General features: G+C 47.8%; 1 protein-coding gene across 4 annotated transcripts in view; it reads right to left on the reverse strand.

Moving 5' to 3' along the window:
• Positions 1 to 24,642: 24,642 nt before the first annotated feature.
• Positions 24,643 to 27,054, reverse strand: part of LOC138748830 (netrin-4-like) — a 203,939-nt gene continuing 201,527 nt past the window's right edge. For all 4 annotated transcript variants that reach the window (XM_069909632.1, XM_069909633.1, XM_069909631.1 and 1 more), the window contains one exon: positions 24,643 to 25,500. In XM_069909632.1, coding sequence (XP_069765733.1) covers positions 25,367 to 25,500 — 134 coding nt within the window. In that variant the 3' untranslated portion in view covers positions 24,643 to 25,366. The remainder of the gene's footprint in view (positions 25,501 to 27,054) is intronic.

Genomic DNA, 27,054 nt, shown 5'->3' on the forward strand with positions numbered 1-27,054 from the left:
CTGTTTCACTCACACACATTATAAATACTTGGGATGACTGTCAGAGGTTTGCTTTGTACTAATAGCCTCCTGCTTGCACTGGAGTTGATTAAATTCAGATCCTGAGCCCCTATTGTGGCAGTTTAACACCTGAGTGTGCATTTAACAAAAGCAACAGTCAATTGTTTGGGATAGAAATGCTGTATTGTCTGGTTTTAATCTATCAAGGTTATTTCTTGGCCATTGTAGTTACTGAGTAACAAGCTGTGACCGAATCCCTTTTGCTTAAATGTTATGCCAGATGAACCTGTTCACAGACAAACAAGTTGAACCCAAACAGTTCTTCAGCCCATCGAGTCCCTGCTCACCTGTATTATTCTCCTCCCCACCTGCTACCCTTCTCTTCCCGGATCCCACCTCTCACCTCTGCAGGAAGGGCAATTTTCCACAGCCAATGATCTCCTGACCCAGATGTCTCGGGGACGAAGTGCGAAACAGGAGCACCCGGAGGAAACCCGCGCAAAGTCGGGAGACTGCGCAGGAGGTCAGAGTTGAACCCGGGTGTCGGGACCGTGAGACACCACTTGCACCCACTGCACTGCTCTAAAATCCCACGAAACAATATCCTGCTACTTTCCTGCTCATTCCTTACCCGCGATATCTAAATATCTCTTTAGTTGCCTTTGCCACTAAACGGTTGATAACATTCACCAGGAGCGTTGCTTAAATAGGGCTAAAAGAATGTCCATCTTTCCATCAAGTTGGCAGGACCTTTGACCAATTGCCATCAGGAAGGAGGCCCAGGAACATCAAAATCAGGATGGCCAGGCTGGGAAATAGCTTCTTTACACAGCCTGTGCGATTGATGAACAGTATCCTGTAACTTATGCCAAAATATTTGTATCTATTTATTTAAAATTACATCTGCATGCGTTTATGCGATTATTATGTTCTGTGCATTACAGGTGCACCGTAGTCGAGAGAAATCAGAACCAGAATGAGAATTTATTGTCATGAAGAAGCCATGAAATTCAATGTTTTCTGGCATTGAATTCAAACATTTCTATAAACCACCTTACAACAACAAATAAAAATAGTGCACTAAAAGTCAAAGTGAGGCAGTGTCTTTGGTTCAATGATCATTCAGGAATCTGATGGCCGCGGGGACGAAACTGTCCTGAAGCCACTGAGTGCTCGGCTTTAGGCTCCTGTACCTTTTTCCCCAATGGTAGCAGAGTGAAGAGGGCATGGCCTGGGTGGTGGGGGGTCTTTGAGGATAGAGGCTACTTTCTTAAGACACCGCCTCATGTAGATGTCCTCGATGGAGAGGTCTGGTGCCCGTGATGTCACAGGCCGAGTTAACAACCCTCTAGGGTTTATTCTTGTCCTGAGAGTTGATCCCTCCATACCAGGCAGTGATGCAACCAGCCAGAATGCTCTCCACGGTCCACCTGTAGAAGTTTCCAAGATTCTTTGGTGACATACTGAATCTCCTCAAACACCTCACAAAGTATAACCGCTGCCGAGCTTTCTTTGTGATTGCATCAATGTGGGGGCTCCAGGACAGATCCTCGGAGATGTTGACACCTCGGAATTTGAAGTTCTTGACCCTCTCCACTATTGAGTTTTTTTTTTTTGATATACACTATTTCTTTTTCACACATATACAGTGAGTTTTTCTCCCCCCCCCCTTTCCTCCCAAACCACCCCCCACCCCCCCTCTCATCCATTTTAGGTATACAATCTAGGTTGCATTAAGCCAGTCAGACAATGTTGTCATTCAACAAAATTACACCAGAAATTCTACTGAGTCCATTCTTTTCTTTCCTTCTCCTTCCATCAACTTAGGTAATGTTTGTCCCCGGTAGGTTTTCGCTATTGTATTTAATGTAAGGCTCCTATACTTGTTCGAATATTTCAATATTATTTCTTAACCAATATGTTATTTTTTCTAATGGAATACATTTATTCATTTAAATTTGGTAGTTTCTTCCTTTTAATTTGGTTATGTATTCCATTAATATTTAAAGTCATATAGTTCAGCGTAGCCCTTTTATATTTTGTTTATCTTCTCTTTCCGTTTTTCCATCATTACCTTTCCTCCTTTTCCATTTCTGTTTTCTTATTTTCAACTCTTTATAAGACAACATTCCTACAACATCCAACATTTTCCTTATTCTCCTATTTCTATCTTATTTATCCCCAATCTCCCCTTCACCTCCTGAGTTGTCGGACAACCACATCTCCCCTCTCCATTTGGATTTGCGAATCCACTCGCAAGCATCAACTGATTTTGCAGTGACCGCTATTTCCCCCCACCCCGCCTCCCCCAGAAAAGATTTCACTTTTCATATGTCACAAAGGACACTCTTTTAATTCCGTCCTTATTCTCTCTATTCCATTACCTTCCCTTATTAATTCTTGTCTATACTATCTATATTTTCCTCTAAGTACAGATACATTCACGTATGTACATTGTCTCTATTCACTCTTATACCTCTTTACCCGCATACATATCAATCGTGATCATTTTTACTCTCATTACCCGTCTTCATCCCTCAGTCTATTTTTGTCTTTACCCACATACATATCAATCGTGATCATTTTAACTCTCATTACCCGTCTTCCTCCCTCAGTCTATTTTTGTAATTGTTCTGCAAATTTTCGTGCTTCTTCTGGATCCGAGAACAGTCTGTTTTGTTGTCCTGGAATAAATATTTTCAATACCGCTGGATGCTTTAGTATAAATTTATACCCTTTCTTCCATAAAATCGCCTTTGCTGGATTGAACTCTTTTCTCTTCTTTAGGAGTTCAAAACTTATATCTGGATAAATGAAGATTTTTTGCCCTTTATACTCCAGTGGTTTGTTGCCCTCTCTTACTTTTTCCATTGTCTTCTCCAGTACCTTTTCTCTTGTAGTATATCTTAGGAATTTTACTACAATAGATCTTGGTTTTTGTTGTGGTTGTGGTTTAGAGGCCAATACTCTATGTGCCCTTTCTATTTCCAATTCTTGCTGTAGTTCTGGACATCCTAGGGTCTTAGGGATCCACTCTTTTATAAACTCCCTCATATTCTTGCCTTCTTCATCTTCCTTAAGGCCCACTATCTTTATGTTATTTCTTCTGTTATGGTTTTCCATTGTATCTATTTTTTGAGCTAGTAGTTCTTGTGTCTCTTTAGTTTTTTTATTAGATTTCTCCAATTTCTTTTTTAAGTCTTCTACCTCCATTTCTGCTGCTACTGCCCGCTTTTCCATCTTGTCCATTTTCTTTCCCATTTCTGTTAAGGTCATCTCCATTTTATTTATTTTCTCTTCTGTGTTGTTTATTCTTTTTCTTAAATCCTTAAATTCCTGTGTTTGCCATTCTTTAAATGACTCCATGTATCCTTTAATAAGAGCAAGTATATCCTTTACCTTGCCTTTCTTTTCTTCTTCTATTTCACCATACTCTTCCTCTTCTTCTTCCTCTGGGTTGACCATCTGTTGTTTCTTTGTTGCCCTTTTCTTCTCTTCTTTCTTGTTTCTATTGTCTTCTGTGGTCTCTTCTTGCTGCAGGTGTTCTGCAGCTGTCGTTGCCGGCTGTGGAGATCGACTCCCCAGCTGGTCCTCCCTCCCGTCGGTGTGTTTTTTTTCATTCGCATCGCGCATGCGTGAAGTTTCGCGCATGCGCGGTTGCGCATTTTTACTCGGCTCTGCGAGCCATTTTTGTAGTCCATTATTTACCGACCTGAGGGAGCGGGTTTCTCTCTCCGCAGCGGGCCTCTTCGGACAGGTAAGGCCTTCACCTTTTTCCTCCTTTGTCTTCTCTTCCTCTCTTCTTACCGTTGCTTTCAACTTTTCTTTTTTTGTTGCCATCTTCTTCCACCTTTATACTCACTTTTCTGTAACTTTTATTTCTGTGCCTTTGTGTTTTCTCTTGTTTTTCCTGACTTTTCTGGAGAGGGCTGGAGTTCATCGTCCGGCCACTACTCCATCACGTGACTCCTTCCACTATTGAGTTCTTGATGAGGACTGGGCCATGTTCCCCTGACTTCCTCCTGAAGCTTACAAGAATATTGCCCGGGCTTCAGGAACTGAACTACAGGGCAAGGTTAAACAGGTTAGGATTTTATTCCCTGGAGCATCAAAGGGACATTTGATAAAGGTATTTAAATTAGGAGGGGGATAGACAGAGTAAGCATAAAAATTATGAAAAGCAGATATTTTCAACTGAGATTAGGTGAGTCAGGAACTAGAGAGCATGAGTTAAGTGTAAAAGGTGAAACATTTAAAGGGAACTGTAGGGGAACTTCTTCACGCAGAGAGTTCTGAGAGCTCAGAGAATGAGAGGTGATGCTTGATTTTGATATTTAAGAAAAATTTGGACAGGGAGGTCTATGGAAAGCTGTGGACTGGCTGCAGGTCAGTGGGACAAGGAAGAATAATAGATTGGCATGGAGTAGATGGCCCGAAGGGCCTGTTCCTGTGCTGTAATTCCTTGAGAGACTCAGCGGAGCAGGCAGTATCTATTGAGAGAGAAGGTCTGCCAATGTTTGGGGTTGGGATACTTTGACAAGACTGGACAAAAAGTCCCGAGCCGAAACTCAGACCAACCACTCTCCCCGAGGATACTGTCTGACTTTCCAAGGCCCCACGAGCTAACTTTACTCACCTTACTGAGGGCCATCCCATTACATAGATTTAAGACAGAGTGAGATTTTTGCACAGCTGGAGTATTACGGGTTACGGAGGAAAGGCGCGGCTGAGTCCACAGCCAGATCAGGCTTGATGGGCCAAATGGCCAGCTCCTGCTCCTGTTTCTCATGTTTTTATCCACTGACGTGTTAACTTCTCCAGAAAGTTGATCCCAGAGATGAGGGTATTAACTGATGAGGAGGGATTGAGTCATCTGGGACGATACTAACTGGAGCTCAGAGAATGAGAGGTGATGCTACAGAAACATAAAAAATGACCGAAAGAGATGGATAAGATAGAGGCAGGAAAGAAGTTGTTTCCACTGGTAGGTGAGAATAGAGCCACCCTCAGGATTCAGGCCTGGAGGTGAGGATGGAAATGCTTTTCCCAGAGAGTAGTAAATCCGTAGAAATTTTTGCCCAAGGAAGAGGTAGAGGCTACCTGATTAAATCGATTTAGGACAGTGTTAAATAGATTTTTGTTTGCATTGTATGGAAATTAAAAGTGATCATTCATCCCTGAATGATCAATGAACCATGGGCATTGCCTTTCTTTAACTTTCCATGCACGACCTCTACTTACTGTTGTAAGGTGGTTTATACAGACGTTTGTGCAGTGATGCTGCCGCAAACCAACACATTTCGTGAGTTTAATCACGACAGTAAATCAAGGTTCTGATTCCGATTCCGGAAAGACCGGTAGGCGGAGCAGAGTCTACGGCCGTGATCTTCTTGAACGGCGTGGCTTTGGGTTGAAATGGTGCTTCAGGATCCAGAGTTCCCATGACACCTCCCTCCACGGATGCCGGCCGACCCGTAGAGCTTCTGCGGCAGCCTCCGTCCAGTTCTCCCATGTCCCATTGCTTCCGGAATAGGCCATTGGCTGCACAGACCTCGCTATACCCTGAGGCTCTCTTAATGCGGTAAAACCGTCGTCCCAACTTCAACTTTCAGTCCTCAGGTGTAATGACATAAACGAGGAGCAAACCTTTGACACACTTCCTGGGAGTCAGCTCCCAGTGCATGAGCTAATACTTTCTGTGTGGATATTCATTCCCAGCATTATAAAAGATTCATTTAAAAAAAGACAATTATATACAAGTGCTTTCTCAAAGAGAGAATGGTTGAAAGTCTGAAGTAGCAGTCTACAGATCAGGTTGCAGCACACTTCATTCTCACCGGCAGTGAACAGTATAATGTTTCATGTGAAAATGACTCAGTATAACAGTGTGACAATAATCAGAACCTTTTGTCCAGGGGTGTAATTCAACTCTTCCCTGCTGTTGTCAGGGGAAGAACAATAAGCAGAGAGGGATCTCGCCTTTGGCCACACAGATACGGCTTGAGCTCATTCAACCAGATACAAAGGACATTTTTGACAGGCAAATCCAATAACTTTCTGCATGGATCTGTTGAAATGTTGAAGCCTTGTTACGACTTTGTGTTTTGGTCTGAGGGCAGCTGCCGTTCCAGCCCGAGCCACAAGTCGGAATCTTCACTGAAGTGAAACATTTCACAAGGGAAAATGCAGAGACTGGCAAAAAATGATTGGTTCATTTTAAAGGGGGGGGGTGGGAATGAGGGGGATAGGATGGGGGAATGGATGAGGGTGAGTGGAGTAGGGGGAGTGAATGGGGGGGGGGTGCTGAAACATAGAACAAAGAAAACTTGCAGCATAATACAGGCCCTTGAGCCCACAAGGTTGTGCCGAACATGTCCCTACTGTAGAAATTACTAGGCTTTCCCATAGCCTTCTATTTTTCTAACCTCCATGTACCTATCCAAAAGTCTCTTCGTATAAGCCTCCAGCACCATTGCCCATTCCATGCAGCCACCACTCTCTGCATAAAAAATGTACCCCTGACCTCTCCTCTATACGTACTCCCCAGCACCTTAAACCCGTGTCCTCTGGGGAAAAAGCCTCCGACTATCTACATGATCAATGCCTCTCATAATCTTAAAACCCCTCTATCAGGTCACCTCTCATCTTCCTCTGCTCCAAGGCCGAGTTCACTCAACCTGTTTTCAAAAGGTCTGCTCCCTAATCCAGGCAACAGCCTTGCAAATCTCCTCTGCCCCCTTTCTATGGTTTCCACATCCTTATGGACGTGACCAGACTCAGCACAGTTCTCCAAGTGGGTCTGACCAGGGTCCTACACAGTTGCAACATTACCTTTCAGTTCCTAAATTTAATTCCATGATTAATGAAGGCCAATACTCCGTGGGCCTTCTTAACCACAGGATCAACCTGCACAGCTGCTTTGAGCGTCCTATAGACTCACACACCAAGATCCCTCTGATCCTCCACACTGCCAATGGTCTTTCCATTAATTCTATATTCTGCCATCATATTTGACCAACCAAAATGAACCACTTCACCCTTATGGGGGTTGAACTTTATCTGCCACTTCTCAGCCCAGTTTTGCATCCTATCAACGTCCCGCTGTAATCTCTGACAGCCCCCCACACGATCCACCACGCCCCCCCCCCATCCTTTGTGTCATCAGCTAACAATCAGCTAATTTACTAACCCGTCCCTCCACTTCCTCATCCAGGAAATTTATAAAAATCACAAAAAGTCCCAGAACAGATCCCTGAGGATCACTATGGGTCACTGATCTCCATGCAGAAAATGACCCATCCACAACCACTCTTTACCATCTGTGGGGAAGCCAGTTCTGTCTCCCTGGAATCCCGTGTCTCCTTACTTTCTCAATAAGCCCTGCATGGGGAAGCTTATCAAATGCCTTGCTGAAATCCATATACACGACATCTACTGCTCTTCCTTCATCAATGTATATAATCACATCCTCAAAAGTATGACCTGCCCTTGACAAAGCCATATTAATTATTTCTAATCATATTATACCTCTCTCAAATGATCATTAAATTCTGCCTCTCGTGATCTTCATCAACTTACATCTACTGAAATAAGACTCACTGGTCTATAATTTCCTGGGCGAACTCTACACCCTTTCTTGAATAAAGGAACAACACCCACAACCCTCCAATCCTCTGGACCCTCTCCCATCCCCTTCGCCAGAGGTTCAACAATCTCCTCCCTCACCTCCCACAGTTGCCTGAGTACATCTCATCTGGGCCTGGCAACTTATCCAACTTGATGCTTTCCAAAAACTCTAGCACATCCTCTCTCTTAATATCTACGCGCTCAGTAGAAGCAGAGGGACTCGAGGTTCCAATCACAGCAGCTTATTCACATAGCTCTTTAACCTTCTCATGAGGTTAACTGGCTGTTGTAAACTACCCCTGTGCTTCAGTGGTTAATCTGGGGAGTTGGGGAGAATGAAATGGGATTGACCCGGGATTAATGCCAGTGGGTGGTAGTTGGTTAGTGTGGACCCGATGGCTGAAAGGCCTGAAGACCTGTTTCTGTATGATTCTCTATCCGATTTGCCTTGTTGCCTTAGGTTTGTACATGCACACACCCAGATCTCTCTTCCAGCTCCCGTTAAAATCAAATCATTTGGCTGGAATTCCTCATCTGAACAGACTGTAAAATTTGACACCTCTCAAGCTCATATCTAAGCAGTCACAAGCTTTCCAATTCACGAATTAGACAGCACGGTTAGCGTATGAGTGAGTTATTACAGTGGCAGCCACCTGAGTTCGAATCCACCGATGTCTGTAAGGAGTTTGCACGATCTCCCCATGATCACGTGGGATTCTTCTGGGTGTTCTGGTTCCCTCCCCATCTCAGAAACGGACAGGCTTAGTAGGTTAATTGGTCTCATGGGTGTGTTTGGATGGTGCAGGCCCATGGGCCAGAAAGGCCTGTTACGATGCTGAATCTCCAAATTATTATTTTTAAATTAAATTCTTTGGCACCCATCTCCGTGAGGTCAACTAATATTCTTCTCCCATTACTTAAGACGTTTCTGAATGCAAATAATGCCCCACATACCCCTGCGCAAGTTATTTGTTACCACCAGGAAGAACAGATTGAGCCAACTTTTATTTCCAAATTATCAGAGGAGATTCAGCTTGTCATTAAATATTCAGGTTCACTCTGGAACTGCAGAAAGTGACAAACCCAAGATTCACTTGTGAATCTGTAGGGGTCGTCTCCTGCATCCAGTGCTCCCACTGTAGTCTCCTCTATGTCGGAGAGGCTGGACGCAGACTGGGAGATCGCTTTGTTGAGCACCTCGGCTCTGTCTGCCGCAATAGCGTGGATCACCCAGTGGCCACCCACTTCAATTCTCCACCCCATTCCCTTGCCGACATGTCTGTCCATGGTCTCATGTACTGCCAGACTGAGACCACCTGTAACTGGTGGAACAACACCTCACCTTCTGACTGGGCACCCTCCAACCGGATGGCATTAATATCGACTTCTCTGGCTTTCGTTAAAGCCCTACCCCACCCTCCTTCTTCCCCTGTCGTCTCTCCATTCCCTGTCTCCTTTCGCAAGGACATGATAAATTCTACCAAATCCCTTATCGCATCCAGTTAACACCTTTTGTTGGTCTGGATTCCTCCCCCATTGTTTGAATTCTGAGACGTTTTGATACATCCTGCTTCCGCCTTTTCTGATTTTTCCTTGAAGAAGGGCTCAGGCACGAAACGTCGGTGATATTATCTTTGTCTCCTGTAGATGCTGACTTCCTCCAGCATTTCAGTGTGTTTCCTACAATCATAGCGTCTGCAGCCAGTTGTGTTTCACACAAACCTAGCCAAGTCCTCCTGTCCATTGAAGACATCCACGTGAGCTTCTTGGTCTTGGTAATGTTAAGAGCAAGATTATTGTTGTGGCACCAGCGTCACCAAGACCAAGGTTGTTGATTTTAGGAAGGAGAGATTGAAGTACCCCACGCCCCGGATCAGTGTGATGCAGACTAGCTAGGGCTGGACTGCCAGGCAGTGAGAGCAGTGAGAACAGTGGAAAGGCGCACCAACACCGTCACTTTCCAAAGAGTCCGAGGAGATTTGACATGCTATCAAACCTCGACAGCTGCACTGTGGAAATTACACTGACAGGTTTCATCACTGCACAGAAATGCAAAAGGTGACAAACACAGCCGGGTCCATCGCAGGCTCCAATCTCCCATCCACTGCAGAAATCTACGTGAGGCACTGCCTCAGGAAGGCAGCCAACATTGTCAAGGACACCCCCCCCCCATCACCCTGGTCATGATGTCTCCTCACTGCCAGCTTTGGGCACTGGGTACAGAAATGTGAAGACCAGCACCTCAAGGTTTTTAATCCAACAGCAACCAGGCTCTTGAAGCTCCTCATTCGACCCTAACCCGAACTGTAAAGTACTCCAGGACCTCCAAGTGGTTGTCTGCATGACTGAAATGTCACATTTGTTGTACTAACTGGAACTGTGAATATTCACTGATCCTTTGAGATTTATTTTTCTTGTGTTAAATGAACTTGTTTTATGTACCTGTGTGGCTGCAGCAAGCAGGAATTTCTGGGCATCTGCTCATTGCACTTAAGTATATGACAATAACTCTCATGAGTGTCTAACCCTTTTTCCACGGGCATCCCAGTTAATTGGCCATTCAGTGTCCCAGTTAAAGAAGCCGTTTTTGCTGTTCCCACTGGAGCACGTTTAGCTGGGACACTATCTTCTTTCACATTGACCTGGGGATAGGAGAATCCCTTTTGACTTGTCCTTTACACACTGGTATTACGAGCCCAAAGGACCCCCAAACCCAGCAGTAATAGATATTCACCATGACAAGTAGTTACTTAAACAAAAGTAGTTTTTAATTATTTTAAACATGAAAACAGAATCAAACTTTAACTTATCTCTATTAGCTTAACTAACCCAACTTAACCCCCTTCTAATTCTAAGCGCACGTGAAGGATGTGTGTGTAAGTTCATTTGGTTCACAGTTCAACCTCACTCCTCATTCTTCCAAGTTCTCTGGTTGCAAGCAATTCTTATATTGTGCACAGAATTTAACATGTATAAAGTTCACCAGACTTTGGTGCTCGAAAGATAAATGGTTACTGCTCAGGAAGGTTCTTGTAGAGAGAGATCTGTAGTTCCAGGATTTCCACAACTGAGGTACCACCATTAGTCACCTCAATGTCTTGCTGATGAAACTTGTCCCATCAGGGTTCTCCAGATGATAACCTCTTTCTTTCAAGCTATCACAGAGTTTCTTTCTGTTCCTCTTATTCCAAGAGAAACATCAGACAGATAGCACTTCAAGCCATCCACCACTCTGGAGCTTTCCATTTCCAACAAGTTTCTCCTGGCTTGTTACAGTTTTCCTGTGTCACACTCAGTCAAAGACTCCCTTCTGTCTCTCTCTCTCTCTATCTGAGATTCAAACTGACAGCAGCATGTCCTTCTCTCTCTCACTTGCAAAACCCCCGACCTTCTCCAGCAAACAATAGGAGTTAGTCTTCTGCTCCCACCTATTGTTTTAGGTAAACAATAACCCCTCAATGACCTCTGAGTGAACACTTTGCAGAGAAGTCAAAAACCTTGCAAAAAGGTCCAAAACATACAACCTGGCTCTGGTTGTTATTCCAAGACAATAGTCCATTCATTTCATGACATCATTTCAATTAGCACCTACTTGTGAAATGTTTCTGTAAAGTCACTACTTTATGAATTCTTCAGTATTTCAAATAAGATCTGTTTTAAAGTGTGTGTATGTATGTAACCCTCTCTAATTTTACAAATTTATCTCCCAAAAACATTCCCAAATATTCCATCAATGGGTTAATCGGCACACTGACGTAGCCAATGCTAGGGATGTGAGTAGGGGATTGAGGCCATCATTCGCTGACGTGATTTTGCATGATTTGATGCCAGCCTGCTGATTATTCTCTTTCCCACTGGACTCTTAACCAATAAATTGGCCACCAATAGCTGGGACAAGGCGCCAGTGAAAAAGGCACTTTTAATGAATACTCCAGGAAACTCAGTCAGTCCCCTCACTACTGACCAGTTACCTGCCCACATGGTCAATTTCTGTTAATCCCCACCCCCCACTCCTTTATCCTACCCTCTCTTATCCTCATCCTACTGACTTGTTCTTTTCTCTTTTCCCTGCCTTTCACCCACACCATCCTTCCCCATCCCACCCCTTCCCTTCTTCCCTCCATCTCCCCACCCCTTCCATCTCCCCTCCCTCCCTCCAACTTCCTACCCTTCCCTCCATCCCTCCATCTCCCCACCCCCTTCCCTCCCTCCATCCATCTCCCCACACCTTCCCTCCCTTCCTCCATCTCCCCACTCCCTTCTCTCCCTCCCTCCATCTCACCACTTTCCTCCATCTCCCCTCCCTCCCTCCATCTCACCACCTTCCCTCCCTCCCTCCATTTTCCCACTCCCTTCTCTCCCTCCCTCCATCTCACCACTTTCCCTCCATCTCCCCTCCCTCCCTCCATCTCACCACCTTCCCTCCCTCCATTTCCCCACTCCCTTCTCTCCCTCCCTCCATCTCACCACCTTCCCTCCCTCCCTCTATCTCCCATCCCCTTCCCTCCCTTCCTCCAATTCTCCAAACATCCTTTCCTTCCTCCTATCAGAGAGTAGCTTTCTTACCCCTCTGCCTCTTCCCCTATCATCTCTCAGCTCCTTTCTCTTCTTCCTCCTCCCAGTTTTTTCCCATGATCAGTGTCGCCTGCTCATACCGCAAAGGTTAACGAGGTCTACGCCAGGCGTCTCTTGGCCACCAGAAAACAATGCCCTGGGGAGTCTAGCGCTGAGTTCCTGTGGGCCCTCGGATCCTGTGCAGAGCCCATGTCCACCGCCCAGAGTGCTGAGGTCCTCATTAGAGATGCTTATATTGCCAGTCTCCGCGCTGGATACATACGTCAACGATTACTGGAGCAAAAAGTACTTGAGTTGATGAGGGTGGCCCTCCAGAACTCCAACAACTACTGGGCCACTTGGTCACTGTGGGCTCCATTGCCCTGGGACGGGGCATCATCGCACCCCATGAGTGACTGGTTCCATACACCGACCCACTATTCTCATGACCTGACCTCAGCCGCTGTCGTGGGCATCTTTCTAGTTGTTACTTTTGCGGGCAGGGCATGGACCCGAGGAAATGTTGCCCTGCCGAGGATGCATGATGCTCCCAGTGCCGGAAAAAGGGGCATTACACCAAAGTTTGCCAATCTCAACCATCCGCAAGATCCAGTAGCGCCACGTACGCCCAGTCGCTACCCCGGGCATCACAATTGGCGCCATCATTTTTTTGAATATTTTATTTTTGAATTTCCAAAGACATGTGAATCTATTGTATAAAATTTTACCTTTCTTTCCACGTAATATGATTTACAGAGCCCTTATTTCCCCTCCTTCCACCCTCCCCTCCCGATCCCTTAAATTAGACAAATACCAAAATACCAACAAAGACAACAACCCTCCTCGAAGCTCAATGACCCTGGCTGTTCAATAAAACCAGGTCGGGGCAAAAACACATGTCATCCACACCACATTCCCCATTTCATACTCGTAATCCTTTACCTGCTGGGATGGATTGTTTCTTTTCTCTTATTCGGGGGGGGGGAACGGGGCATGAATTATATCTGTGCCCCGATGGTTGCCATGCTTCAACAAATGGGTCATATCTCTCCTGTAAATTCTCGGTGATTTTCTCCAGGGGAATGAAACTCTGTATTTACATATTCCATCATGCGATATTTAGCTGGGAGTTGGACTTCCATGTAATGGGAGCCATCTTCCCTGCACTCCAGTGATGCCATGTGCAAATCATGGGAGATGCCATTTTGGACTGCGTACCATCTTCCCAGACATACCACACCACGAGGGGCTGAGTTTATGAGCATCCAACTGCACATATTCAATCTGCTGAAACAGTCTTTCTCCGGATAATCACGTTATATTGGCAGTCCTGACTTTGATGCTCCAGTAAGTTTCTGACAGAATATATAAAGTATATAGATATGTTTTTGGGAGATGGATTGGGAAAGGTTTGTTAATGTAGATCACATACAAATACTTTAAAACAGATCTTATTTGAAATACTGGAGTCTGCTCAATGCTAGACATATCGGGGCTTCAGAGTTTTTACATGAGCTTTGAAGAGTGCTCAAGAGACTTCATTACTGCTGGAAGAGAGCTTGCTGTTCTAAGAGGTCATGTGGTTTTGCAAGCAGAGAGAGTCAAACAGGCTTTCTCTCAGAGAGAGAGAGAGAGAGAGACAGACAGACAGACAGACAGACAGACAGACAGACAGATACAGAGATCACTTGTACAGTGTTACAGCCAACAGAAGTAGCTGGGTCTGGAATGGGACAAGGTGGCAAGCTTGTAGAATGCCCCATTTTGGAAGACAGCCTGGTCAAAGTGGTTCATGCAAGAGGAGAGGACGGGCTGCCTAATGTTTCACTTGGAATAAGGGAAACAAAAAGGAACTCTGTGGTGACTTGAAAGGAAGAGGTTATCATCTGGAGAACCCTGAAGGGGCAAGTTTTGCCAGCAAGACATTGAAGTGGCTGATGGAAAAAAATCAGTTGTGGATGACCTGGAAAAACAAATCGCTCTCTGAAAACTGACAAGAGCCTTCCTGAGCAGTAACCATTTACCTTCCAAGCACTAAAGCCTAGTGAACTTTATAAATGTTAAATTCTGTGCACAGTACAAGAATTGCCTGCAACCAGTGAACTTACATACACATTACATACACATGTACTTAGAATTAGAAGGGGGTTAAGTTAGGTTAAGTAAGTCAATAGAGATAAGTTAAAGTTTGTTTCTATTTTCATATTTAAAAGTAATTAAAAGCAACTTTTGTTTAAGTGACCACTTGTCTTTGTGAATATCTATTGCTGCTGGGATTTGGGGTCCTCAGGGCTCGTAACAACATGATAATCACATAATAATGGCAGTCCTGATTTTGATGCTCCTGTGATTCCTTCCAGATGGCAATGGGTCAAAAATACTGCGGGAAAGATGGGAAGAGTCCTCTATAATTCTTTATCCCTATTTAAACAACGCTCCCAGTGTATATCATCAATAAAGGAAAGGTGGAACCCGTGATCTTCTGGGCTGTTTTGATGATCCTCTGTATTGACTATGCAGCTACTATCCCACACAGTGACACAGCTGAACAGAACGCTCTCAGTTACGTCAAGATGGGGGCCGGTAGCCTGGCCCTCCTCAATCTCCTTACGAAGGGTAAGGCACTACTGCACCTTCCTGACGAATGAGGAGGTGTCATGGGTTCATGATAGGTCATTCTTTATGTACACGCCAAGGAACGTTGTGCTCTCCACGACAGAGCCATTGCTGTGTGATCGAGAACAGTTGGCCTTTGTCCTCCTGAAGTCCACAATCAGCTCTTTTGTTTTGTCCCCGCTGAGATTCAGGTTGTTGCTATCGCGCCATTTTATGAGCCTCCCAAAGCTCCTCTTTGTAGGTCACAAACCTGACGATTCTGCTTGAACGGAGACAGGAAGTGGAGTCATGAGTCAGCAGCGAGAGCAGTAGCGGGCTGAGCACCCAGCCCTGAGGTGCGCCAGCGCTCAGTGTGGTGGGGCTGGAGGTCTTCCGACCAACCCGGACCGACCATGGCCTTTCGGTCAAGAAGTCCAGAATCCCTTTTAAGAGAGGAGAACCAGTGAGGTCAGCTGATTCAACAGCTGAGGTATCATCTGTGGACAGGTTTGGATGGTAGGTGAAGTGGAATGGGTCCAAGGTTGCTGGAAGGTAGGATCTGATGCATTCCAAAACACTTCATGATCAGAGCGGTCAGTGGCACTGGGCAGTTGTCATTGAGTCCAGTTACCATTACTCTTTTGGACACCGACATGACAGTGGCAGCCTTGAATCCTGTGGGGACAGTGGACTGCTGCAGTGAGATGTTGAAGATGTTAGTTAGGACCTCTGTCAGCTGGGCCGCCAGTCCCTCAGCATCCGACCAGGTACGCTGTCTGGTCCTGTTGCTTTGTGTGGGACATCCTGGATAGGCTCCTCCTCACCTCAGCTGAGGCTATGCAGGGTGCCTGTTCCTTGGGGGGCAGATGAGGTCTCCTTTGGCATGACATCAACCTGCCAGGAAGGGAGATGTCATCATCCCTGACCCGCCGGGTTGATTTGTTATCCGTTATGGTTTGAATCCCCTGCCACCAGCGTCTTGTGTTCCTGATATCCATGAATTCACTGCACTCCCATGCTTTGCCTTCCTGATTACATGAGTGTTGGACGCTACCAGTTGCCCCAATAATCACAGAGACAAAGACTGAGGGGAACGATAGGCTTTATTACACACAAGACTGCTGGCCCGGATCCAAGCTAGGGAAGTGAAGGGAAGGAAGAGGTAGCTCGACCTTTATGGCCTGGGTCACAGGGGAGGAGTCCAGGGAGGAGTTGAGGAGAGGATGCCTTCAGGAGGGCGGGCCAGCCCTTGTCTGTAGTACATACAACCATATCATTATATTCACCCACTCTTTTTAAAATAAAGACCACCAGGAACAATCACGAGTGGGGGGGGGGGGCGGGGGGAAAGAAAAATGGAAGAAAAAGAAAGGGGCAGATACTCCCTCAGACTAGAGGTTCAGTCACACAGGTGACTTCTTCCTTCTGCTGGACCGCTGAGGGACTGACTGGCATGTCCATGTGTTGTTCCTCAGTAGAGGAGGCCATCACGGGAGAGGCCAGGGTGGGAACCATTGGGGTCTAGGTGCTTGTGGGGGACTCCCAGGGGAATGGGTGGTCAGTTGTCTTGTGGGGGGTAGACTCCTGGAAGTCCAGCTGGGAGACAGGTGGCTCGGACTCCAGGATTGTGCTCCTGTGCAGTGTGATCAGATCCATAGTCGGTTCGGTGGCAGGCAGGACTGTTTCGGGGACTCTGGCCCTCGTCAGGTCTCGAATCAGCACTGTGTTCTTGTGGCCATCAGGGTACCTCATGAACACGTATTGGGGGTTGGCATGAATGAGGTGCACTGCTTCCACCAGTGGGTCCATCTTATGGCCCCTGATGTGCTTCCATAGCAGAACCGGCCCTGGGGTTGCCAACCAAGGAGGGATGGAGGAACTGCTCATGGATCTCCTAGGGAAACCAAAGAGGCATTCATGCGGGATGGTGCACAGCATGAATGGCGTGGAGTGCCTTGGGCAAAACGTTCTACCAGCGGGACACTGCCATGTTCCTGGACCTGAGGGCCCAGGTGCACCGCCTTCCAGACGGTGACGTTCTCCCTTTCCACATGGCCATTACCCCTGGGGTTATAGCTGGTGGTCCTGTTGGTGGCTATGCCTCTGGCTAAGAAGTACTGTCGCAGCTCCTCACTCATGAACGAGGACCCCTGGTCGCTATGAATATAGTCAGGGTACCTGAACAGGGTGAAGATGCTGCACAGCATCTTGTTAACCGTCGACGATGTCATATCCGGGCAGGGAATAGCAAAGGGGAACCTGGAGAATTAATCCACCACCGTCAGGAAGTAGGCGTTCCTATTTAAGGTTGGGAGGGAGCCCTTGAAATCGACACTGAGACATTCATAGGGGTGTGTGGCCTTAATGAGGTGTGCCTTTTCTGCCCAGTAGAACTGCGGCTTACATTCCGCGCAGATCTGGAAGCGTCTGGTCGTGGGCTGGCGCATGTCCCCTGGGATAAGGCATCTGGGGGATCGTTGAGTTTACCCAGCCGATACAAGATATCGCAATTATAGGTGGATAGCTCGATCCTCCACCTAAGAATCTTGTCATTTTTGATTTTACCCTGCTGTTTCGTATTGAACATGAAGGTCACTGCCCTCTGGTTTGTCAGCAGGCTAAACCTCTTACTGGCCAGGTAGTGTCGCCTGTGCCTCCTTCTTGACAGAGGAGTGCCGTACTTCGGGACCGTGCATGGTGTGGGAGAAAAACACTACCAGTCTGCCTGCCTAGTTAAGTGTGGCATCCAGTGCAAAGTCGGAGGCATTGCTCTCCACCTGGAAGGGGATGGATTCATCCATGGCCTTTGCGATGTCTCCTCGTATCTGGGGAAATGCAGCCTGGGCTTCTGCAGATAATGGGAAGGTTGTGGACTTAATCAGGGGGTGGGCATTATTGGCGTAGCTGGGCACCCATTGTGCTGGGCACCTCTTCAGCACCTTTAGGGTGTTTGGGACTGGGAGCTCCATAAGGGGTCACATGCGGTCAGGGTCCCTGACTATGACATGCATCTGAGGAGGGCCAGGCGATCTGTATTAAACACGCACTTGTCCTTATTGTATGTCAAGCTGAGGAACTTGGCTATATGCAAGAACTTGGCGAGGTTAGCATTGTGGTCCTGCTGGTCGTGGCCGCAGATGGTGACATTGTTGAGATATGGGAACATCGCCATCAGTTTGTGCTCCTCCACCATCTGATCCATGACCATCTGAAAAGCAGAGACACCGTTAGTAACACCAAAAGGCACCCACAGGAAGTGGAATAGTTTGCTGTCAGCCTCCAATCCCAAGTAGATTCGATCGCTTGGACGGAGGGGGAGTTGATGGCAAGCCGAGTTGAGGTCAATGGTCGAAAAAATTCTATATTGCGTGACCTTGTTGACCAAGGCGGCTATCCGGGGTAGTGGGTACACGTCCAACTGGGTGAAGCGGTTGATGGTTTGAGTATAGTCAATCACCATCCGGGGCTTGCCCGCCCCTCTGACCACAAGGACCTGCTCCCTCGAGGGGCTGGAGCTAGGGGCTATGATCCCCTCCACCAGAAGTCGCTGAACCTCAGCCCGGATGAACTCCACATCCTCAGTGCTACTCTTGGTGGCGATCGGTTTACAGTCCAGGGTGAGGTTCACAAATAATGATGGTGGGGCCAAGTCCAGTCCTTGCTGATCTTAATTCCATCTTGTCTCCTGACCTCAAAAGCAGTGTCACAAGCTCTGAATGATGCAAGAACCTCCGCATCTAGCCATGGTTTCAGACGTAACGTTTGATCATGGTGACCTGTGTGTGTAGCTAGCCACTGTGCTTGTGTAGCCATCAAAACTGATGTGGCTGTTGTAGGTGGCTGCCTCCCTGAATACACCCAAGTCCATGGTTTTGAAGAAGATCTGCAGGGCCGCTGTGCCTTCCTCTGGCCAAGTCCTGATCTCCTGTTTAACTGGTTTGACTCATTTTCCCAGTGGGCTATTTGCAGGGCTTAGCAGGATCGATACATGGTCTGAGTATCCAAGATGGGGGCGGGGAGGGGGTACAGCTTTGTACGTTCCAAGGACCTTGGTGTCGACTCTATCTAAGGTATTCTCTCCTCTGGTTGCAAAGTTGACATGTTGATGGAACTTCATCCCAGAATCGTCCCATAAGGAATCTATGAAATTGCTGAGGGCCTATTTTTGACGTCCTGTTCTGTGTTGTAAGGGAGTCAGAATCACAATTTATTGTTATGAACAAGTCTTGCAACATCACTGTGCAAACATTCATATTATAACCATCTTAAAACATTACTGTAAAATATTAAAAATAACAGTGCACAAAAAGTGAGGCCGTGTCTTTAGTTCATTGATCATTCAGGAATCTGATGGCTGCAGGGAGGAAGCTGTCCTTGTGCCGCTGAGTGCTTGTCTTTAGGTTCCTGTACCTTTTTCCCAATGGTAGTAGAGTGAAGAGGGTGTGGGCTGGGTGGTGGGGGTCTTTAAGGATAGAGGCTGCTTTTTTAAGACCTTGTCTCACGTAGATGTCCTCAATGGAGTGAAGTTTGGTGCCTGTGATGTTGCAGACCGAATAACAACCCACTTCTTGTTATGAGAGTCGACCCCTCCATACCAGGCTGTGATGCAACCAGCCAGAATGCTCTCCCTGGTTCACCCGCCGAAGTTTTCGAGATTTTTCGGTAACATACTGAATCTCCTCAGACACCTCAGAAAGTATAGCCGCAGGTGAGCCTTCTTTGCGATTACATCAACACAGAGGGTCCTGGACGGATACTCGGAGATGTTAACACCCAGGAATTTGAAGCTCTTTACCCTCTCCACTACTGAGCCCCCAATGAGGACTGGGTTGTGTTCCCCTGACTTGCTTCTGAATTCCATAATTGTCTCCTTGGTTTTGCTGACATTGAGCGTAAGGTTGTTGTCATTACACCATTCAACGAGCTGATTCAGGCATCTCATCACAAAACAGTAACAATCGGCTTAGTCATGCCTGTCCGATGTCTCAACGAGAGCTGTCAAAGATTGTCAAAGCACAACTTCAGAATGCAACTGGGGCATCCAAAAATATTCAGGGCCGTTGACACACTTGTAAAAACAATCACAATATATGTGTAAAGAATGCTTTAAAATGTGAAAAAAAAACTATCAGACTCTTGCATAAAGCAACGGAACATGTTTAAACAGCTTTAAAATTTACCAAAACGTAATAAAAGGATTTGTGAAAGTCTTGAAAATGAAACCAAAAGGGCTGGAAACACTAGCAGATCAGGGAGCATCTGTGGAGAAAAACTGAGAGAACGGTCCTAAAGAGGGCTTGCAAAATCAGTGAGAATCCCTATCGCCCCACACACTCCATCTTCCAGCTGCGCCCAGCGGGGAGGAAATGCAGGAGGATCAGAGCCAGCACCACCAGGCTGAGGAACAACCTCTTCCCACAGGCAGAACGCTGAATGACCAAAGCAACTGCTCATCAAACCCTCCAGCAAACTACTATCATTTAACGGTAACATTTATTTATCTTAACATTTACAGATATGCACTGTCATTTCCATGTGTGTGTGTTTGCAGTGTGGTGCCCGGGAAGGTAGTTTCATCGGGTTCTACATGATGACAAACTCGAACTTAACCTTCTGCCTCCCACTTCCTGTCACAATTTCATCATCCTCTCTGTCACATTTTTAAAAATTTGTTTTAAATTTAGATTTAGACAGACAGGACGGTATAGGCCCTTTTGGCCCATGAGCCTGCATCGCCTAGTTTACACCCCATGAACCTACACCAGTGAGAGGAAACTGAAACCCCCAGGGAAAACCCACGCAGACACGGGTAGATCGTACAGACGGGACGGGATTTGAACCCCGGTCTCGATGCTCGCACTGTAAAGACATTGTGCTGCTTGCTACGTCAACCATGCCCCCCTTTACGCCAACCTTTCTGCCCTCTATGCCAAACATGCTGCCCTCTACACCAACTCTGTCCACTGCCCTGCCCTCTACACCCATTCGGCTGCCTTCTACACCAACCGTGCTGCCTCTACGTCCACCGTGCTGCCCTCTATGTACACCGTACAGCTCTCTACACCAACCGTGCTGCCCTCTTCACCAAACGTGCTGCCCTCTACATCCACTGTGCTGCCCTCACGCCAACTGTGTTGCCCTCTATGTCCATCGCGCTGCCCTCCACATCCACCATACTGCCGTACTGCCCTCTACATCCACCACACTGCCCTGTACGTTCACCATGTTGCCCTTTACACCAACTGTGCCACCCTCTACGCCAAATGTGCTGCCCTCTACACCAACCGTGCTGCCCTCTATATCCACCGTGCAGCCCTCTGTCCATCGTGCTGCCCTCTATGCCAACCGTGTCTCCCACTACATCCACCATTGCTCTCTACGTCCACCGTGCAGCCCTCTATGCCAACTGTGATGTCCTCTGCACCATCCCTGCTGGCCTCTACGCCAACTGTGCCCCCCACTATGTCCACCATGCTGCCCTCTACGTCCACCGTGCAGCCCTCTATGCCAACTGTGCTGCCCTCTACACCATCCCTGCTGGCCTCTACACCAACCGTGCCCCCCACTATGTCCACCATGCTGCCCTCTACGTCCACTATGCTGCCCTCTACACCAACCGTGTCCCCCACTACATCCACCGCAGTGCCCTCTATGCCAACTGTGCCCCCACTATGTCCACCATGCTGCCCTCTATGTCCACTGCACTGCCTCTACTTCCACTGTACTGCCCTCTTTGCCATCCGTGCTGCTCTCTACACCATCCCTGCTGGCCTCTTTGCCAATCATGCCCCCACTACGTCCACTGTGCTGCTCTCTACTTCCACCGTACTGCCCTCTTTGCCAACCGTGCCCCCACTACGTCCACCGTGCTGCCCTCTACGCCAACTGTGCTGCTCTCTACTTCCACCGTACTGCCCTCTTTGCCAACCGTGCCCCCACTACGTCCACCGTGCTGCCCTCTACGCCAACTGTGCCCCCCTCTACACGAATCGTGCTGCCAAGGTTGCATCTTCTCACAGTTCTCATGATGCTGATTCTAAATCTTCACTTGATAGACGAACATATCGGAAAATAGGGGCAGACGAGGTTTGATCCTCACGTCAATATGACTATGGCTGCGCGTACATTCCCCCAGTCAAACGACATCTTCTCTCACTTCACTTTCAACATTCCCCCACAACCTAATGATGCATTCATTCTTCTGTGGTGTGTTACTGCCTGCATCACCCCCTCACCCTGTATCACCCCCTCACCTTGCATTATCCCTCCCCCACCTGTCTATCCCCTGCTGCTCACTGTTCCGGGCCTTCCTGTCTTCACAAGTTGATGTTTCGAATCCCTGTCCTGTTTGTGCAGAATGTTCTTTCCTATTTTACCCAACATGCCTGTCATTCTGCATATTAATGATCTTCCTTATCTGCCATGATATTGACATCATCATTATATTTGATGTTGCTATCCTGGGCTCATTTAAAGGATACCAATAGTCTTGTTATTTTGCAGAGTCACTGTTCAGCTGCAGCTAGTGTGAATGTCTGTCCATTCTACAACGTTTATGACCATAAGCTCGTTAATACATGAAGGTGAGGTGTCAAAAGGTCAATGATTCACCACAGGATTCCTGGCCGGTTGTTGGCCCTTGTAGTCACTGTATTTATGTGACATGATGAAACTGCATTTGATTGAACACAGCGGGGCAGAGAGTGGAACCTCCGCGTCACATCCCCAGAGCCCCGGGTTCAGTCCTGATTTCTAGCAGTCTGTGTGGAGTTTGCACATTCTCCTCGTGATTCCGTGGATTTCCTGCAGGTGTTTTGGGTCCTCCCATGTCCTATGAGGGTTGGTGCGTTAATAGGCGGTGAGTTGAAGAGCATGTGAGGAGAACAAAGAAAAATGGGATTGATGCTGAATTAGGGTGGCTGATGGAGAGGGTGGACTTGATGGGCTGAAGTGCCTCTGTGGCAGCAAGCTGGTGATTGGGTGCAGTTGTCCTTGAGCCCCTGGTGTAGTCTGCACCCTGTTCATTTACTGGAGTCAGTGACACAGTGGCTGAGAGCACAGCACAGAGCCCCGGTGTTCTCAGCTGGACCTGGTGTCAGACGAGGAGGGGGCACAAAGTTCCCCCTTGCCTTCCCACCCTCTTCAGGAGGATGAAGGTCGACCACTCTCCACTACATAGCAATGCCTCTGTTGTGGGGAAAGAGGCGAGCACTAAGTTCTTTGATGTGCATTTCAAGTATCAAGACCTCCTCATTAGTCAGGAAGGAGCAGCTGCGCCCACCCTTCCTAAGGAGGTTGAGGAGGGCAAGGCTACTGGCCCCCATCTTAACAACCTTTTAAAAGGGAGTGCGTCCCATCTGGCTGCATGATTGTGTGGGACGGTAGCTACACAGACAGAAGTCACTGCAGAGGATTATTAAAGTGGCCGCAAAGATCCCTGGAGTCTCCCTTTCCTCTGTTAACATTCACCAGGAGCGTTGCTTAAATATGACCCAAACTCTTTCCATTCAGTACCCAGGACTTTTGACCCGCTACCAACAGGAAGGAGGTACAGGAGCATCAAAATCAGAACCGTCAGCCTGGGAAAGAGCTTCTTACTGCAGGCCGTGAGATTGATGAATGGTTTCCTGTAGCCGAGTAAATCATCCCAAAGTATTTATATATATTCATTTAAAATAATTTTCATGTGATTATTATTTGCTCTGGAGGTGTATACATGTGGATGCCTGAGGTCTAGAGAAACACCGTTTAGTTGGGTTGTGCATGAACAGTCAGATGCTAGTAAATTTGAACATGACTTTACACGTGCCCAGGGAGCTGCAGCCCCACATCCACACTCCCTAGGTGAAGCCCTCGGTAACTTCCCGATGTTGGTCTGGGTGGAGTTCTGTCCCAGTGGCCAATTTGTGCTCACTGACATATGTGGGTGGGCTTTTATGTCACTCAGGGCACCATGGAGTAGTGGCTCTGTACCCGTAAGCCCCCCCCACCCACCGCCAGCATCCATGACCTGGTGTTTGCAAGGTCTCGCTACACATTTCATGGAGCCAGACTGTTGGGAGCACTAGGGTGGGCCAGAATCTCCAGACTATGCTTTAGCAAGAACAGCCCCCTTCAGTTGAGGGAGCAGCCCCCAGTGGGACCTGGAAATGACCCCCCATTGGAACGGTGACTGCCGATGCAGCTCAAAAGCCTTTCTCCTCCATCTTGGGAACATCCCCTCCATGACATCCTTTCTTAAAATAAATCTCTTTGTATTAATTTTAAAGAGACAGAATGGTAGGCAGAAGGCCCACCTGGCCCATGAAATCCACAGTGGGAAGTTTTCTCCGCAGGGCCCGGAGAAAACCCTCACAGGTCACGGGGAGAATGTACTCGCTTGTTCCCAACAGCAGCAGGTTCAGACCCAGGTCGCCGGAGCTGTCAACTGTGCCACTCTCGAAGCTGGGCGTACAAGCTGCTTGAACCTACCAGAGGCCTGGATGCTTCCTAAGCTAAGGCCCCAAGTCAACACGCTTGAGGTCTACTCTACCAGCAGAAAAATCCAGCATCCTCCCCTCCTCAATGCAGAAGCCCACCCTCTATCCAAACCTCCTTGACTGGCGCTGCCACTAGGAACTGCATGGAGTGGGATTTCTGGGCCATTGTTTGACTGAAGACCATTGAGTGCGTGGATACAAATGTGCCAATTTTATTTCATGACTTAAGTAAAAAATAAAGGGCACCATTTTGCAGATCCATTGGACCATGAAGTGCCTACACATCATCACATAAAGCCTACATGATGCATCATCATGTAACATTGCTGGTTTTCCCCTTGAAATCCAGTGCATACGGTGCAGATCTACAAAGAAACCTAGAGTTCAATGGTGGAAAATTTAGTTTTATTTGTACAGTGCTATATCCTGGAACCGCAACCCCTGGCGCAATCTCTCTGAGAGCCTTTCGTGGCCAGAAGAGGCAACTGCAGGGAAGGACGAGGAATGAGGAATACACCTTGGACTTGAGCTGGCCAGCTTCACGTATCCCTGGTCAATCCCCAATCTCAGCTGAAGCTAAAAATTCAGTGTTTGGATGAATTAAAAAAAAAATCCCTGTTGACCTTACATTTCCTTGTGTGGATGGATGCACAAAGTGTCTGAGCCAAAGTCTGTTCTGGACGCAGTGGCTGGAGCCAAGTGACTCAATGACTGCGACCAGATGCAGTGTGCTGGGGGTGGGTGGGGGGGGGGGGGGGATCTCCGTGAGTCGAGCAGCACCGGCTGGAGCCGGAGCGGTTTGACAGGGCTGGATCACCTCTCTTCATCCCCCTTGACTGTTCAAGTTTTCGCATCTGTTAACCTTCTCCTCGCCACCTCTAATAAAGTGCGTGATATATAAACCCAGTGGATAAAAAGCAACAGTCTCCTTTCAGAAGAGAAAAACAAATTCATTCAAGAAGTAGAAGAGATTTTGTTTGCAAGTAATGAAACCTGCCTCTGATTTCCTGGAGTTTCAATGCAATGATTCTCCGCTTAGCGTTCATGACGGAGTCCTGCTCCCGACTCTTTGGGACCCCCCCCCCCCACCCCACCACCACCACCACGCCCCACTAGCAGCCGGCTCTCAAAATGTGTCCTATTCTCCGGCCCAAGTCTGGCTTCCAAGCCTGGACAAAGCTCTTCATGTTGATGATCAAGCGGTCCGTGTGGACATCCTCATGTCCCGCTAGGAGGTATTCCATACCTGCGGAGAATGAGAGCCATTTGTCAGCACAGGTGGAAGGACAGGACATTGCCCCTTTCCGCCCAGCACCCCCTCACCCCTCCGCTGACCCTCCGCAATGAAATGTGGTGCTGTGCAGTGTGGGGACGTGTGTGCACCTGCTGCTTCAGCTGGTGGTGGGTGGTCAGAAACTGGAACACAAATATTCAGTGAGGGAATCTGATTGCCCAAGGGCTCAACGTCGTCCAGAGGCAGCAATCCCTTCAACAGCACTGTCCTCACGATTGGGTTTCCAGCATCCAGCCGGCCCCTTGCCCACCTGTACAAGCAGGCTCCGCATCGTTTGGGGCGTGGATCTGGCACCCGGCCGTGGAGCCAAACGTCAAGAGATGTGGTCTCTCACACACACTCACTGGAAAGGTGGGAGGTGAAACGTCGGGGGTCATTGGCCACTGGTAGATGTCGCTAAAGAACAGACAATCATCTCATTACAACGTGGGCCATCCAACACCATCGCTAATTGAACTCCACTCCTACAGCCTCTGGCCTCTGGTTACCCAGTCCCCTACTCTGGCCAAAAGACTCTCTGCGTTCACCCGATCTGTTCCCCTCATGACTTTGTTCACCTCATCCTCCTGCGCTCCAAGGAATAAAGCCCCAGCCTGCTCCACCTCTCCCTGTAGCTCCCAACAACATCCTGAACCCCTCCAGCATCCCAGTTTGACTCTTGACCACCCCCCCCCTGCTGTTAGTGAGGAGTTTGCATGTACTCCCTGTGTCTGCATGGACCCCCTGTCCAGGAGCATTAGTGAGGGTTAGGATTTGGGAGAGGGGGTTGATGGGAACAGGGGTAGAATAAAATGCGATTAGAACTGAGAAATAGCAAAACTGTAGAACCAGAGTGAATCAGAAGCTGGAGGGGACTCAGCTTCCACAGAGAGAGGCGAGGGGGAAACGTTTCGGGTCGGGACCCCTTCTGGAGCCTAGAGTGGGAAAGGGTTGAGAATAAGTATGCAAAGTAGGGGGAAAGGGGTCAGTTCAACACGGCAGCACAAAAAACAGGCCCTTTGGCCCATCCAGTCTGTGCCGAACTGTTATTCTGCCTGGTCCCCTTGACCTGCACCTGAACCAGAGCCCCCCATACTCCTCCCATCCACATACCCAACCAAATGCGGTTAAACACTGGGGTCGAGCGGAATACACAACGTGCCGGAGGAACGCAGCAGGTCACGCAGCGTCCACTGGAAGTAAAAGTAAGGCCACCTGATGATAGGTATCCTTCTGAGTTTCTGCAGGTCAAAGGGTGTGTTGGGGCTCGTAGGATGGAAGGGACTGCATTGGTCTGTTGATCTTGAACATTAAAAGTGGTGGTAGGGCATGGGGCAGAGGAAGATGGAGATACATGAGAGACTCTGGGATCTAGAGCTGATAAAGTTCAGCTGGAACTCAGTGGGTCAACCAATGAATGTGGGGGAAGAAGTTGGAACCTTTCAGCGAGACTGAGGTCGCAGAGGAAAGACGGTCAGCATAACAAGTTCAGGGTGGGAGGGGTTGGATGGGGGCAGGTAGGGGGCT

The sequence above is a fragment of the Narcine bancroftii genome, chromosome 13, assembly GCF_036971445.1.
Source record: "Narcine bancroftii isolate sNarBan1 chromosome 13, sNarBan1.hap1, whole genome shotgun sequence".
In the NCBI taxonomy this organism is placed as follows: Eukaryota; Metazoa; Chordata; class Chondrichthyes; order Torpediniformes; family Narcinidae; genus Narcine; species Narcine bancroftii.